The sequence below is a fragment of the Perna viridis genome, chromosome 7 (genome assembly GCF_037379345.1).
Source record: "Perna viridis isolate PV_CMFRI_1.1 ecotype Kerala chromosome 7, ASM3737934v1, whole genome shotgun sequence".
NCBI classification, from domain to species: Eukaryota; Metazoa; Mollusca; class Bivalvia; order Mytilida; family Mytilidae; genus Perna; species Perna viridis.
Genome location: NC_142451.1, coordinates 49,173,271 through 49,191,011, shown reverse-complemented (window position 1 = coordinate 49,191,011; position 17,741 = coordinate 49,173,271). Strand labels below are relative to the sequence as shown.

At 31.9% G+C, this 17,741-nt stretch overlaps 1 protein-coding gene across 2 annotated transcripts; it reads left to right on the top strand.

Moving 5' to 3' along the window:
- The first annotated feature begins 3,759 nt into the window (after positions 1-3,759).
- LOC148613104 (RING finger protein 122-like) lies at positions 3,760-16,350 on the top strand. 2 transcript variants are annotated; one of them, XM_088595137.1, is made up of 6 exons: positions 3,760-4,185; positions 11,070-11,196; positions 12,975-13,020; positions 14,868-14,942; positions 15,341-15,511; positions 16,113-16,350. In XM_088595137.1, exons 1-6 carry the CDS (start codon positions 4,091-4,093, stop codon positions 16,130-16,132), a joined length of 534 nt encoding a protein of 177 aa, XP_088451263.1. In that variant the 5' UTR covers positions 3,760-4,090; the 3' UTR covers positions 16,133-16,350. The 2 variants fall into 2 exon arrangements, with proteins under 2 accessions (XP_088451263.1, XP_088451265.1); XM_088595139.1 differs by lacking the exon at positions 3,760-4,185 and adding an exon at positions 6,561-7,139.
- Positions 16,351-17,741: the final 1,391 nt, after the last annotated feature.

Sequence of the window (17,741 nt, the reverse complement as noted above, 5' to 3'; positions counted from 1 at the left end):
TCCAGAAGCTTATTTGTTAGAATTCTAGCGCAATACAAAAAGTCTGCAGAGTTTCTGCAAGCTCTGGCATAACGTATGAGTTGTGGTATGAACACTCCATACGCAGGTGCTAAAGGGATGTTGCCACAGATGAAAGAAAAGTTGATAATTCTGAATGGAAAGTGATCACGTTTGTCGTAAAGTTTGGTAAATAGTTTTCCTTTACCATCGATTTCTAAGTGTAGGTCAAGATATGAGACTGACTTCAAAGTGTCTGTAGTAACCTTTATCTAAAGTTCTTTGGGGTAGATGAGATATATCAAATCCCCAAATTAGGATTTTATACCGCTATATAGCGGAAACTGAGATTAAAGAATTTAGCTAAACGATATTCTTTCTTTCGGATCAGATCAGCTGTTAAGTCAGCCTCATAAGAGTGAAGGAAAAGGTGAGCAAGTAGAGGAGCACAATTTGTTCCCATAGGAATGCCGACCATTTGTTGAAAAACGCGTCCACCACACTGGACAGATATGTTGTCGATTAAAATTTCCATCATTTTGTAAACATTTTCTTCTGCATATTTGGAAGATGATTGCGAAGTATTTCTTACAAAGTATGGGGAATATCTACCAAGAACTATATATTTGTATCTAGGTGTACCATCTTTTTTGGAAAAAAAACGATGTATAATGTTATAGAGTCGGAATTTGAACTGAATGTGGAGAATAATAAATCGGTTCTCTTAGTGCAGATGGATACACCATGACGACCCACGAGTTCATGATGAACACATTTAAGCTTTTGTAGTGATGACTTAAATCTTCTAGCAGCATATAACTCTGTTCCAGAAGCCTTATTGTAAGTAGTCGAAAACCGTAATTGCGGTTAACTCTGACATCGCGTATGAGCTCCATGCGCAGGTGCTGAAGGAAAGTTGCCTCCGATATTCACGACAATATAAGTAACAGAGGCAAATGTGTACAAAACTTACATTTTTACGTTTTACACACACACACACACTCTCTCTCTCTCTCTTTCTCTCAAAATTCCACGTATATTTTCAACCATCACAAAAGCGATTCTATTTAATATATTTTTTAGATTGCATCGTTTTATTTTTAAACAGCAGAAGAACGCAATTAAACCTGGCTAACAAACAGCCCACCATCACAAAGCGTGACGTAATCTCAAATGCAATATTATGTCTTAAGTTTATTTAAATCCGATGCAGTAAAATATTATGCAGACAGGCAAAGAAGATATAGTTATTCGTTTGCACGATTCAACAATGCTCAAAGTTCAGTTTGTTATATTTTTACGTCCAAATTCCTTTGTGTTAATTTGGTTTAGTCATATTTTATTTGTAATAAACAAAACGGACCAGACACAAGCGAAATATCATACTACCGCAGCCTTCTTCAGAAATAAAAATTACAGGCATACACATTCACTAGTGCTAAATTAGGTTTTACAAGTAAAGATAATACAATGAAAATAGAACATATGTCATTTGATGTGGTGTGCAACAATACAGATTATGCAAAAAAAAGAATCTTCTGGAACAATAAACAAAGAAATAAACATGGTCTAGTACAAAATGATGTTGCCTTTCTGGCATGTTTTCTGCCAACACAACCTGATGTCTTTCTGACAGATTTTCTACCAACACAAACTAATTGTGCCTCTCTGACAGATTTTCTACAAGACCAGCACGTAGGTTTGGGTTAATGTCACAGAACTCAAGAGCCCACTGTAAGTTGCCCATTACTTTCTTTTTTGTATTTTTATGAAGAGGGCATACGAAAAATATTGGAGAGCAGTCTCGTACACATGTCTACATCGGCATGACGAATTTTGGAGAATATATTATCTCTATACAAATCAACTTTTAAAAAAAGAATTAATGATACCCAAGTTGATTTATCAATATTTAAATTTCTTGGGCTATTTCAAAAATGTTTAGGGATAATTGATTTATCACTGGTGTTCAGATTTTAAAACACGAATCTCTCTTAATGTTCCACTGTACTCTGATCGCGAGTAACCGACAATCTACAAGGAAGAGGCGGTAAAATATTGTAGTGTATTAATTCGTCGGTGGCATTAGGTCTTATATATAACCTTGTGCAATTTCAGATATTCTATATATAATGAAACAAGTCAGTTTCTTACATTTGCGTGGATCTTCTGGTTTTTCCCATCCGATTCAGCGATATACTTGCTCTGATTTGGCAGATATCGGTAAATGAGTTATTATGTTTTCTATCACATCACTTCTGAAGCATTTTTAAATACATGCATTTTTCCAACATGCTTTTTTCAATAAACGAATACACATTTTAAGGTATTTCGAAACAGTGATCTGATAAAATATCTTTTCATATGTTTGTGTTTCCTTTGAAACATCATTTTACCAAAAGACTTATAAAAATTGAAATCAACAAACAACAAGGAATGATTGCTTTATTATTGCGTAATACACATTCTCGTTATAGAAATATATAGAAATTTATTGAATGCAGCAGATTTTTTTTAAATACTGCTACAGCACTGTATGTCTGTACTACTCTTGTTCTACCTTGTAACTTCGGGGGGGGGGGAGTCCACTCTGGCTTTCCATACATTTCATATCTGATCTTTGAAGTAAAATCAACATTATAAAACTCTAAATAAAGAGAGATAATCAAAGTTTTACCAATGGTTTAAAAATTTTTAAGATGTAAAATAAATTGCATTAAACGTCAAACTAGGCTTCTGACAAAGACGAAAAAAATACCGGTCATATGTATTGCAAATTTCGACATGCAGTGCACGTATTTCAGCGAGTAGCCTCTCACCAGCATCATTAAAATCAAATATATAGGAAGAACAAGGTCCAAATGTTAATTGTATGCAAGAAGTACTCAAAAATATTGAGTAATCATTTAACCATCTTGCTTCTCTGTATTTCCAAACCAAGTCTTCTCTTAGCATAAGCTGCGTATCATAGCCACAATACTGAACCCCATTAGTCACATTGTCAAACTACGTCTATCACTCTCCGTCTGGTTTCAGTGCCATGGAGATAAATGAAAAAATTATACCCTTCATCTATGCATTGAACTATTTTCACATATATTTGTCTTCCACCAAAATCTCAGCAGAGTGTTTTTTCGATGTCATTATTGTTTTGTATATTTGTCAGTGGACATGGATATAGATGGCTGATATATCACTTGTTCTTGTTTGGGTTAACTTTCGGTGAGTGCCAGATTAGACTGTTGGTTATATTCTGTGTTCGGTGTCTGTACTGTTATAAATATGGATCAACACAGGATCAGTAATTTACAGACTTTTTTATCATATAATTGGTTAACTATATCACATCTCCTTCCACATAGATTTATTTCACAAATGAATGTTGGCGATTACATTAATTTGGGTTTTAAACTGAAGTATTTAGAGTTAGATACGACATAAGATGGTTATAACTTTAAGAAATCGTGGAGTAAACGTGATAATCACAAAATCAAACATTTTATATATTATCAATGCAAAGATTTGTTCACTTAAATTTATTATTTTAGTTTGTTCAACTCAAGAAACATAAGAAATAACAGACATATGATATATGGATACAGGGCCTGCCAGTTCAACTGTGTAAAATGTACCAGTATTTGTTTACTTAGCAAAACAAATTTATTTTTAAATAGTCCACATAAACTTTCACAGAACAATAAAGACTCGTTTTCGGTGTGTAACTGAAGATCTAAACCTATGGTAAATAGACAATCGTCATCGTCAGGTGATACTAACTATAGATGGTATAAATGCTTGATAATGGTTAATTTATTCGGGTGGCCGAAAACAGTAACAAACAGACGTAAAATGCATTATGATCTTGAATTGAAACTTTAATTTACAGATGTGAACAATTTTTAATAGTCAAAGTACCATTGAAATACACAGATTTATAATAGGACTTGCAAACATTTGGAATATAGTTTTGACCTGCTTTTCCTCTTCTTTGCGATTGAAGCTAACTGAAGTATTAAAAGAAAACGTTTGGATAACAAGGTACAAAGGACACATTGCAGATGTATTGGAATTTCACAAAGATCAGGACTACCAAATGAAAGAAACTCAAAGGAAAATATCAATATTTCTAGCAATTCTAGGGGCTGTGTTGATGATAGCATGCTCTGGATTGTACGCCTTCGCAAAATGGTAAGAATAATGTGTTCATAAAAAGTGTACAGGACAATGCATTTCTGGAATTATCCCATATTAGGTGTAAATATTGCCAAATTATTTGTCCCTTTGAATGTATACGTTACCATCAAAACCGTAGATTAATGTCTTATGCTATTGTCTAATGAGAGAAGATATGTTCAAGTCGAAGTTTTTTTTATTATTTTGTATACCAGCGCACAAGGAAGGAACTCTGGTCAAAATATTTTCCACAGAAAGAAGATTAACACAATAAATTGATCAAAGAGGTTTTTTTATTTGGTGTGTTGATTTTAATAAATTTATTTTTAATTCAAAAGACTGCCATCTGACCAAAAATGGTTTCAAAATAATAGCATTATTGATAGATATGTTACTCTTAATAGTCATTTTATCAACAAAGCAATAAAGCACTATCTGTGTGCATAGACATACTCCCAAAATTATTTACCCGACCTTTCTGTAAGAGTTGTCTTTCTTACATTTCATGATATGCTGCTGTCTATATTACACAGATCAGTATTTTAATATGCATTTTGAATTTAGTTATATCTAATAGCGCTAGTAATTCATGTAAGGTAATTCCGTTTCGTATACAAATATTTTTCAAATTGGTTGAATTGTTGAAAGTAGCAAATAATTAAATAAATGATTATCAGTATGAATAATACCTATAACAACAATCATGACAGAGCTAAAAAAGATATACAGCTACCCTGTTTTAAAAATAGGATAGTGGGATATTTTTTTTCTGAAAAAAAACATTTATTTAAAATACTATATTTCCATTTTAGAAATTGGGTATTAGATCAGCGTTATGAATACTTTGTTTAATAAGTTTGTCAACCTCTCAAGTCAGACAACACCGACTGTGGTTAGATCTGTTTAATCTATATATAAACTGTAATAATCGTACATGCCCTGCCTAATGCAAATGCGGATTATTTGTAGATAAAGATAAATATGTAAAGAGGAAATACATTTTTTCTTTCTAATTTTATCTTGCCTGTAACACTCTTTTTACCTAGTTGACATTTTTGCGTTCATTTAGTCATGAACAAAATTTAAACGTATGGTTGGTACGTCATTAATATTCACGTGGTTCGCCAGATTCCTCTTACAATTTAATAAAAAGTAACTAAAATAATGGAAAGGTTTTTTTTTTCTTTTAACGTCAATGCACCGCGTTGCAAAATAAAAAAAAAAAAACTCGCAATGCGTATAATCTACTGTTATCTCTGATCGAATCACTAACTGTGTATCACGTGATTGAAGTTTTTCATTAGTATTAAAATATGTATCATCTTCCTTGAAATATTGTCTACATATGAACAAGGCTCTCATGTTGTATTCTTCTGCATAGGTCGTATTGAAGAAATGCTTTAAACATTTTAAATGCTTCATTGCGATATAATCATCTAAACCCTAAGGATTTTGCGTCAATTGAACATTGGAGAAAAAAATTACAAGCAATGAAACATAAGAACAATTCAGAGACAACGGAATGCAAACGCATGGCCCAATTGTGCTGACTACAGAATGAAAAAAAAAACAATTAAATATAACACTGAAGATAAGAATAACAAGACAAAAAACTTTAACTTTTAAAATATGAACTAAAAAACAAAATGAGGAAGTGACATCAGGTGTTGACTTGCCCCGTCAGCGGCATCTGTCAAAATGAAAATAAGTAAAATCCGGAAATCTTGAAGCAATCTCGAAATCTCTGAAAGGTGAAAGATACTTCAATTTTAGTAACTCTTCCAGTAATACTTGTCAATAAGAATTGAGGGGATGAGGTGATTTGCAAAACAACCAATAATAGCCTTATTTTGAAAAGAGTTAAGCTTTGTGAAAGTGCTTGTTTTATTTGAAGGTTACTTCTTCATCCATAGCTATGATAAACTCAAAAGAAGTATGATGTGGCCATCTCGATGTAAGAAAAACAACTTTTATCAATGCTTCATTTTTCCTTAATTTATTATAAAATACCGACCAATTACCCATTCGTTTAACCAATACAATCTTGTGTAGAGGGAATCTTGCGATTTTTCAGTTTATCACTTACTTTACTATTTAAACCTACACAATAGAAGTTAAACATATCATATTTTGATATTTTGGAATATATATATCTCAGTCAAACGTGTAAATTGTTCTATTTTAAATGTATATTATGTTTTGCAATTTACATCGATCATTTTAAAAAAAAAAACACGTTTTAAGATACATACGCAATATTGAAAATTTCATACATTTTATGTATGTTCTTTATTTACCTTTTTACACTTCAATGACTTTAAGGTTTATAAGTATACAAAATGTCGACACGTCATGAACTATCAATTTGAAAGTACTTATGGATTCATTAATATTCGTGTCAATTTGACAGAAAGTATCTTTGATAACTTACACAAAACTCTGATAAATATGTAATTTCAACCGTGAACTTTGAGATTAATCTTTTATACAAGGCCAAATGAAGTTTGTTGATTATGGAATTTAGGACACTTATCAAATCTTATGTTAAAACCAACGTACGGGGATCGTGATAAAGCCGGTAGTGCTCGTGGACACTAATAATATTTGACTTAGTTCAATGTTAAAAGGGATTCGTTGAAAAATTATTAGTGAACTTAATACTAAATTAGTTGGTTTAATCATAGCCTATTAGAGAGCGTGACCACATGACATTTTTTATTCTGAATGTGCATTCGTTTAACCAGTTTGGAATGACATCGGAAAAATGGATTTCAAAAATGTCATCGAAATTTAGAACTTCAATATTCAAATTACAGCAAGTGTTTGTATATCTATTGGAGGTAATATAAACAGGAATATACTTCATATGATACAATGGAGAACAAGAACTTCCGAGTATTTATAATACTCACTTCGCTTGGAGCAGTTTTGACAATGACGTGCTCTCAGCTTTATTTCTTGTCACAATGGTAATTAATAGAAGGTTTTAAGCTTTCATTTTTCACGATGGACAGATGTTATGAAATTGTACATAATACCAAGTAGATTACAATTAATTACCTAAATATGAGTTCCGTCTGGGTACCGGTCGTTCAACCGAAATTTTACTAGTGTGCATAATAATGAAACTCTATAAGCTAATGTCAACCTCAAAACTCATCAAACAATTTAAGCCAATGATTTTATATCATCGAAAACTATAGAAACAAAATTCATGAAATTAAAGGAAAAATAAAAAAGAACTAGAATATCTTAAAACAGATAAGATGTACGTTGATTTGGCCTAGTTAAATGATTTCGACCAAGTTCAAATTAAAAATTTCATAAGTGAAAAATAAGATGTTGAAACGTCAGTTTGTTTATTTAGACTCAAAGATAGTTTTATTTGGTTGGTCAGTATATGATGTCCATTATAGGAGTGTCTATTTCACAAATCAATGTATTATAGGGTGTCTGAAAGCAAGTTGATATACTTAACACAACACATGCATTGTCAATTTTATTAGTAAGAAAAAGAAAGCCGAATTCGATACAATTTTCTTAAATTTACAATGTGTACACTTCCGACATGTTTGTTGAGTATAGTTTTTTTTCTGGTGTTCCCGTTTTACTGTATTTTCACCAAGCAACTTTTCGTGTTTGAAATTTTTATAATCCTTCCTACTCTTAAATACTCACACGAGTTGTTATTTATAATATGACAATGTTCAGAGTTTTTATATGTGTTACCGGAAAAAATGGGAAAACTTCATAGAGACTAGACAAGAAAACTATTTTCTCCTTCAGGATATCGTTTATCTTACGGAAGAATGAGCAATAATTGGTCCAACATTTCAAAGTCACGTACAAAAAAACTTATCCGAACAAAATTCGTGCATTTTAGTGTATTTGAATGAAGGAGGGGAAAGGAGTCGATAATTGTATATAATGGCAATAGGGGGTGAGGCTTATGGTGTAACTTTAGGAGAAATGTTAAAACTGTATCAAGAACGCGAACGACGAGTCGAACAAGTAATATTATATGAAATGGCCTCCGGCATAAAATTAAAAACCCGAACTATTGCACAAATACATTGCGCTTTTCAATTTCCAAAAAAAATGTACCGCTATATATTGGCATGGAAATAACTGAAGTGAAGGTTGGTAAAATATAAAGCCATAATCTTGATAAAATTACTAAAAGTTTATTCGATTCCTCTATTATAACTATAACTGACTAGACTTCACCCTTACTCATATAACTGAATTTAACTCGTCTTGTGTAACAATTTACAGTAATGTTGCAAAAAAGTTTTCCTCTGGATCTTACACTTCAAAAGTTACTTCATCGTCGTTATGCAGAGAGCATGGTTATCCTCCGATCCAAGCAGATTTAAAAATTCAAGTTGATGACCTGAAACGGTGTCGTTATTGACCTAGATTTTGACATTGATATCAGAACAATAGTAGGTTGACCTTGAGGTACTATGTGGGACATATACGGCGTTCTGTGTAAACAGAAAAAGGTCAAATAAGGAAATTGGTAGTATTCTATTGCTGATTGCCGTCAATATAAGTCTATTTATCAAAATGTTTGAGTATTTTTATAGGAAAATATTATATTTTCTGGCAGTACATTCATTTAGAAAATATACTTCCTAGACATTTCGGTAGCCCATCTTCTGTTTCAAGCATCATCAAAGATTTGAAGACACCTAAGACTTTGTCTTTTTGTAGACCCGCACTCCAGCGTAACAAGAAACTGTAATAAAACATCGCAACAAAACCACGTTCAAGTATTAGTGAATAAACGTAATTATATAAAGACTTTATAAACATGAAAACATTAGGGATAAATTATCAATGTAGATAATAAGGCAGTCAGGGTTCTTAAATCTCGACTATTTCATCACTGTAACGGGTACATCATTAGCCAACCTTATACAAGAAAGTATCTATCTTTACAATCACTGTAACGGGTACATCATTAGCTGACCTTATACAAGAAAGTATTTATCTTTATAATCACTGTAACGGGTACATCATTGGCCGACCTTATACAAGAAAGTATATATCTTTATAATCACTGTAACGGGTACATCATTGGCCGACCTTATACAAGAAAGTATCTATCTTTATAATCACTGTAACGTGTACATAATTGGCCAACCTTATACAAGAAAGTATCTATCTTTATCATCACTGTAACGTGTACATATGCAAGAATGTATCTATCTTTATCAAGATGCCAGTTCATAGTCTTAATTAATGATATGGTTTCTGTCTGTTTAGATATTGAAATAACTAATGTCGTTATTATGCATATTTTTATGTGATGAGGGAAGTGTCCCCTTGTTTTTATAATCACGTTTTCATAGTTTTTATTTTATTATTTTCGGCAAAAGATTTCTGTCTTTTTGACGATATCGAATTTGTATATACCTCCTAATAGTTGCGCTTCCTAATTTTTTTGCCCCGTGCAGATCCGGGTGTCAAAAGAATAGGCCTGCAGCAGCGCTAGGCTTGTCGTAAAAGGCGATTAAATAGTGCTCAGAACCTTATCCGGGGGCTGGGGCGCTCTGCCCACAGAGCAACTGGGTTGTGTGTCCCAGGTGGTGGAATGGGGTACCCCTGGTGTGTTACATGCTGGGGTTGTCAGGCTATAATACGGAAAATCTGACTGCAAACCATAGTGGTGCACCGTGTTGGGAAAGATGCCACGTTGCTCGCACGTTAAAAAACCTACTATGGTATTCTCCCGGAGTAGGAACCATAGTGCTCCGCCACAGGAGGCTAAATTGCCCGACCTTACACACCTCTCCCTATTTCCAGTGGCAATCAAAATTTATCGACCCCATTATCCTTGTGTCCCATCCCATTTTTCATTTCATGTTCATTTTATCATCCACTTCATGTTCATCGCCTGAATATAGCTGAAATATTGCTGCTCGGGCGTTAAACCCCAACAAACAAGCAAAACAAACCTTATAGTTTTTTATTCTACATGTATATACAATTATAAACTTATTGTAGTATGTTCTTTATAGAACAGTAAAACCTGTTCCAAAGGAGCCCTTTTTGAACTTAAAGTTTTGTTCAAAACATTGAAACTGACATAAATGGATTTGATAGGATGTCTGGTTTAGACTCGTTTTCTATTTTCATGCGTTTTTCAAAGGTTCGGTTTTGTATTGAGGCTTCGAGCAAGAGATAAAACGATTAATCATAACGTGTTGAAACTTTCTTGTCATATATATAATTGTGCTTTAGATTATTCATTATTTTTATTATAAGCTGATTATTTAATATATTATGTCTACAGCGGTTGTTACCAACCCACATCTATAACTACTTTAATTTTATAATGACATCTCTAACCAACAATATTTATCTTTCTCGTTTTCTTAAAATTACTATCGCCTCAACCATTCTTGATGTTTCTACTAAAGAATTTATAGATTATGTCGACTACATTGCCCGTAGTTCTCTCATATTAAAGAAAATGCTTGTCTAGACCGAACCCATTTGGATTGAGATATTTGTCCTCGTTTGGAAGTTGTATGTTTCACATAGGTTAAAACATCTTTATCAAAAAGTTATAGAAATGTTGACTTCAAATGAGGTCTGGTTAAGGCAACTTTCAAGTTTATTCACGGATTAGTTTATATTAGGGAGATTTTACTCTTCTTTTCGATACGAATATTACTTACTGTAAACGTATAATTTTTCGCCATGGACGAAAAACCGCCAAAAGTTGTATCGTATCCAGGAAATTGGTTTCAACACTCAATAACGCTAAATATTTTCTTTAAACCGCGAAGATTGATACCAGTTGCGAATATGTTCACTGGAAGGATCCACGAACATTAGCAACCGCGAAATTAATACGTTTAAAGTATTAATTATTATGTTTATTTCAGGAGAAAGGAACAAATAACTAAGGTGGATATTGTAGCAACGGTTGTGATAACAGTGTGTTCCCTGTCCGTGTTCATCATCTCGATTATCTGCTGTTACCAAGGATGGCACAAAGCACCAAGTCAAAAGGTAAAATATCTGTTCCTTGTTCGTGATAGTAATCTCGATTATCAAAAGGTAGAATTATGTTCCCTGTCCGCGTTCGTCATCAAGTTAATCTGGTGTTACCAAATATGGCACATAGCACCAAGTCAAAAAGTTAAATGTATGTTTCATGTCCGTCTTAGTCATCTCAATTGCATGCTGTTACCACGGATAACATAAAGCCCCAAGTTAAAAAATAGAATGTCTGTTCCTTTCCGTGATAGTCATTTCGATTTTCTGCTGTTTCCATGTACAGATGACACAAAGCACCGAGTCAAAAGGTAAAATTATGCTCCCTGTCCGTGATAGTCATCAAGTTAATCTAATGTTACCAAGGATGGCATAAAGCACCAAGTTAAAAGGTAAAATGTCTGTTCCCTGTCCGTTGCTATTAATGATTATTTTGTGAATAAACAAAAAAGTCAAATAGTTGTGAAAATTTTATTCGGTAACAAAGGGGAAAATATAAAGCCCCTTACGTATTTGAACTTTTAAAACTTAAACATGTATACATAATTCACTAACTTTCTCTCCTAACCGACAATACGACACACATCATTAAACTGATTCAGTAACGTTAACTTTATACAGTGTAGCTACTTTATTATATTGTTATGTGCCATGCAATACTGAAATTGAGAAATTATGTTATCGTTGATTAAAAAAATCAGTTAAAACGGAAAGAAGAAAAAATGCATCCGTAAACTATAACAAATAGCAAATGATAAGTCGAAAATATTTTTTGAATAATTTTAATAAGAAATTAATGTTAAGACATATTTAAAAGATATTTTTTTCAAAAACAAACAACTATCAAAGGTTCAAATGTAAGTTATATTAATCATTGTTCTTGTGTGTCCTTGTAGTTATTGGATTTTAAAGTAACGGGGTCGAACTCGATTTTGATGGGGTCAAATTTGACATATTGAGATGAATCCAATGTGTTATCTTCTTGCTTAGAAGACTAAAGGCAATTTATGAAACATCCAACCCCAGAAATGAAAAGGGAGAATTGATTGAATTACATTATGTTGAAGTCCTTCAGAATGGGTGACCGTAAGGACAGCATCAAAATATTGACTTTCCTTTTCTGTTTGTAGTACACTCAAATTAAAGTATTTATCTGGAGTATTTTCTTTGATAAACATACAAGTCCGGTTTACCTTAGCAAAAACACTGATGGACTGAAATTTAAATCATACATTGAGGGCATAATACCTGATATTTAGTTATTGTATTGTCTTCATAGTTATAACCACATCCAAGCAATTGGAAAGTTCTATAATTTCTAACAACTTATATTACAAAAGTATTTGAAATTGTATATAGATAAAGCTAATTTAAGTGACTTATAGGGCCAGTGGGCCGGGTGTATCTTATTTCATGTTAAAATTATTGTTTGTTAGTTTGATTTTGTACACATGTCACTATAATAAATAATTACTTACTTACTTACTTACTTACTATATTAAATCGTTGTTTTCAAAGGTTTCTTTTAGGTATATTTATTACCATTATTAAAATATATTGCAATGGAAAACTGCTTAAATGCATGTTCATACAATAAAAAGGCAAACATTCAGCTATACTTTTCAAACTATTTTAAGATTACATTTAGCTGTTCTAGATTCACATTATAAATTATATATGGATTGTATCTAAATAGGACTAACGATATCTCGCAATTTTTTTTCTATGTATGACGTAATTTTTTCTGCCTATTTTTTCATGGATCTAAACTGAAGTCGTCATTAAAATTGTAGGAATTGCGGAGACATTCCACGTACGTACCAATTACAAAAGTTATGGGTAAGTAAATTTTCTTATTTTTAGCATTATTTGCAGATTGTTTAAATATTGTATAGACAAATAAAAGCTTACCATTCTGCACGAGTTTCGTCTGGATAAGAAATATTGAAAGCCCCAGTATTGTGCGAACAGAACTTGTTTGGGGAAAACTTTTTCTTCTATGCTATAGTAAATTGGGAATGGGGAATGGAGTTGAAAGAAGAAGAGTAGGGGATGGAGAATGGGGACAATGTGTGAGGATGGGGATTTCAAATGGGGGAAAATAGAAATAAAAACTGATTAAAAAGGACTTGAATTCAACAGTTTGAACAACAGATTAATGTTGAAGAAATTTAATGATATTTAGTAGGTGATACTATATGACGAAGAAGATGCAGTGGGAAATTTATGGGAAGAAGGAATTTTGCTTTTGGGCATTTGGATTTCGCTTTTTGGTGGAATGGGAATACAGGGGAAAAGTTGGATGGTATATCGTGTGAATTTGAAACCTACACTTTTCAAATGCAATATATTTAATACCTGGACTATTTTTATTTGCTTTTTCGTCAACAGATTTCTACACGCTTCTTTTTATCACTAAGTTGTTTATATCACATTATATTGCTCAAATCGGTGTAACACATTATTGTCTCCAGTCGGTGGTCAAAGAACGAAACAATGTATTGTATGGACTATTCGGTGCAATACAGTACATCTTCAAACAATGCATTATATACACTATTCACTCAAATGCAGTGCATCTTCAAACAAAATCTAATCAATATTCAGTGCATTACAGTACACATTCAAACAAAATCTAATCACTATTTAGTGCAATACAATACATATTCCAACAAAAATCTAATAACTTATCAGTGAAATACAGTACATATTCAAACAAACTGTAATCACTATTTAGTGCAATACAATACATATTCCAACAAAAATCTAATTACTTATCAGTGAAATACAGTACATATTCAAACAAACTGTAATCACTATTTAGTGCAATATTATATATATTCATTTCAAATCCAATAACTATTCAGTGAAATACAGTAGATCTTTAAACAATGCATTATATATACACTATTCAGTGTGAAATACAGTACATTTTCAAACAAAATCAGTGAAAAAAACAGTAACCGTAACCACCTTTGCTTAATGCAAATAAGATTGTATTTGGATTTTGATAAAAAAATAAAAAAGTAATGTAAATAACACATATTGGTAAAATGTACATTTTAACCTGATTTATTTGTATACAGCAACATTGTCGTTACGTACTGAATATTACATGTCAGAATCTGTATCGCATGCTGTATCAACCCAAGACTCCTATATCACCCAAGGGCCACCGGCCGCGGGGTGATATAAGTCAAGGGTTAATGCAGCATGTTATACAGACTTTGATATGTCATGTTCATTATATCATATTATAACCACACTTCGAGTATAGTCTGTGAAGGGGTGTGATATAGGGTATGCGATATAGGTCTACGGTTGTGATATAAGGTATGCGATATTGGTCTAGGGATTTGATATAGGGTATGCGATATAGGTCTTGAGGTGCAATATAGGGTATGCGATATATAGGGTTTAAACAAACACTTATGCATATACAAAAAAAGTTTTATTTAAATCTAAATATATGATATTAGTAAGATGTACATTTAAACTGATTTCCATCTGTAGCTACATTGCCAGTTACATATTTATTTGTAAAATAAACATTTATAGTTAATATCAATTAGAACAAATTTGTATGAACGCTTGTTAGCCGTTTGTCTTAAAATCTAAGTCTTAATTTGTGAATATATGCATATTATGGTTGCAATGTATATAATTAACTATGATATGAATTTAAGGTTCCAACTGTGGAATATGTATAGATCCAAAAGACTCCACGAAATCTAAAGTTGTTGAGCTGACGTGTGGTCATTGTAAGCTTTTCTATTGTTAATAATTTTTCCCCGCATATATGAAATACAAGAATAAGGCAACTTAAGTTTATATTTGAATTCATTATACTCAACACTTGTTCTCAGACCAAAATATTTTTTCAGATATATTTGTAAGTAAATGAGCATAATAGTAGAAATTAAGATTATACAACCTTAAATATTGGTTTTAAAAGATAAAATTTTAAACATTATCAAGTGGCATAGATATTGCAAAAGGTCAAAAGGTAGAATATTCATTTCATATGAATGCAAAATCAAATTACACGATGTATGTGTATTTTATGTAAACCTCTTGTCATGGTACATTTAACAATTTACAACAAGGTATTGGATATAGTAGTTGCATGTTAATGTCACATTTGGCTATATCTTTACAGCCTTTCATAAAGACTGCGTAATCAAGTCTCTGGAAACACAGCCAAAATGTCCGATCTGTCGTCAGACACCATCTAAATTTTCTTCAGCAGAACGAGTGTTGTATAGGATGTATGGGAAAGTTAGCAAGTCCATAATATCCATTCAACATAAACAAGAAAAGACACCTGAGGGTAAAATAATTGATAGAAAATTTATATGGTAGAAAAAGAATTAAATGTCCAATTGGGAAGCCAACAAAATGAAAGAGTTGTGTTTGTCGCCATTTTACTAGAAAACACCTTTTTCATATTAAAGGAATTTTAGAAAGATTTTCAAAGGAACAATATCCACCAACATACAACAACTTGGGTTGCAGGCTAATTTAGGAAAGAAATGACAGTGAACATTTTTCTTTGAAACTATTTTCACTTCAGTAAGTACCTAAATGGTTTGAAATAAGTTTATTAAATGTATCCAAGTAATTATTGCAGCTCCAATAAATCAATGCTTGATGTCCATTTCTTCGATTGCACAGTAAATCAATCTGTCGGGTTGGATAATTATTCCACTTTGCTCTAAATTTAAAAAAAAGTCAAAGTCGGGAATATGAAAAAGGAATATTCTTGTATCATCTTCCGGGTTCTGTTGAGGGATGTATCAATTTTTTTTTATAGTTTTCCAGCAGATTCAGTCAAACCACAAATAAAAATTATCAACGAAATATAAAGTATCATTGAAAAAAGTGTACTAAGTATTAAGCAATTATTTCTAAATTGTCTCCTTTACTTTCAGACGAAGAATCAGAGATATAAGCTGCTAGAGAACCAGGTCAAAGTGCATGTCGGGACAATATAAAAGGTTTCATTTTCCTTTTGATATGAAAAGTGCAATTAAAATTGTTAGCAAAAATAGGAATTATATAACAAATTATTTGTTGTTAACAATTATATAGTATACACACTTTAATTCATGGCATTTTATGTTAAGCATTATTACTGGTATTTCTATAATAAATTCACGAACTAACAAAGATTTAATTCATTCTTTTGAGATCAATTAGATTAGGGTAACAACAAATAGCAAACACTTATCCGATCTACTATCAATTCAAGTTCAAAACAAATCTGGCAAAATAGATATTACACCACCGATATATAGAATCAAGCCCATACATTAGCTGATCGAATGGGGCGACGGTCCATGTTCGGCCTTCTGATAAATATAATTGACTATATATCGCAAGAATTCATAAAAGTAGGCCCCTGTTGTTGCATTCATTGGATTGCTTTTTTTTTTCAGAAAGTTTGGATCCATCACTGATATAATTATACCCTGAAACAACATGTAACTGCTCCAATTAATTTGTTTAATATATTTCCTGTTGAAGTCTGCGCTAAGTATCTTTACATGTGCAATACTACATGTTAAATCTGAATGTACTACATAACTTATTTTACTCATTTATTGTGCAAAAATTTCTTTTGTAATAGCTATTTTGTAGTGTCAATAATGGCAGTGAAAACAATTTCTAGAAAAAAAAAATGTTCATTTTTGTCATCTACCTATAGCAACTATAGACGATCGATAACTTTTCTTCTTTTGTTTTTTACTATGATTTCTTTTTAATTTCATTTGTAAAATTGAGCAACACTTTCATTTTAATTTGTACTCTAATATATCGATGGAGATAATGTTACGCTATGACTTCTATTTTTGGAAAGACTACGAAAATATTATGCAATTGCTTCAAGAAAAGCTATTTAATTCAAGTAAATACATAACATATCTGAGTGTCGAATTCACAAAATGTCGTAAATGTGAAATTGATCGTAAATTATGACGTCAAAATACTATTTTACATTGTGACGTCATTACTTACGATAGACTTTACTATTACGATTTTTTGAGAATGCGATACCTGAGTGTTTTCGTAATATGCCATGCTCATTTTCGAGATTAAAGAGAACAAAGAGTGTTTTACTGACACCAAAAGTTTTATTTAGTATCTTAACTCAATAATTTTCAAAAAAGTAAAAAGAAACTCCCAAAAACAAATTGAAATAACAATTTGAACAAAACAACGAAACAAAACAAAAATAAAAAAATCACCCAAAAAAGAATACAGAAAAAAGAAACACGAACAGGCAAATACTTCATAGTAAATATAAACAATCGAACTATTAACTTCATTGTAATATTTCTCAGTGAATCGTTACAAGGACAAACTTAACAATACTGTGACATAATTGCATACAGTTGACATGCATACGATATCCCCTAGCTTTGTACATTCTGATCATAAGTGAATCACATGATTAAAAGCGATGAAACTTAACTTTTCAGTATGGATTTGATTTATGATTTCATACAGTTTGGGTCGTACTATCATATACTAGTGTGTAACTTTACAATAAACTCCTT

What these genes read in the sequence shown, in the direction of transcription:
- LOC148613104 (XM_088595137.1), top strand. Translation starts at nt 4,091, where the DNA reads ATGAAAGAAACTCAAAGGAAAATATCAATATTTCTAGCAATTCTAGGG. An exon ending in TTGTACGCCTTCGCAAAATG is followed by an intron (nt 4,186 to 11,069) that starts GTAAGAATAATG and finishes TGTTTATTTCAG; the next exon opens with GAGAAAGGAACAAATAACTA. An exon ending in ACCAATTACAAAAGTTATGG is followed by an intron (nt 13,021 to 14,867) that starts GTAAGTAAATTT and finishes TATGAATTTAAG; the next exon opens with GTTCCAACTGTGGAATATGT.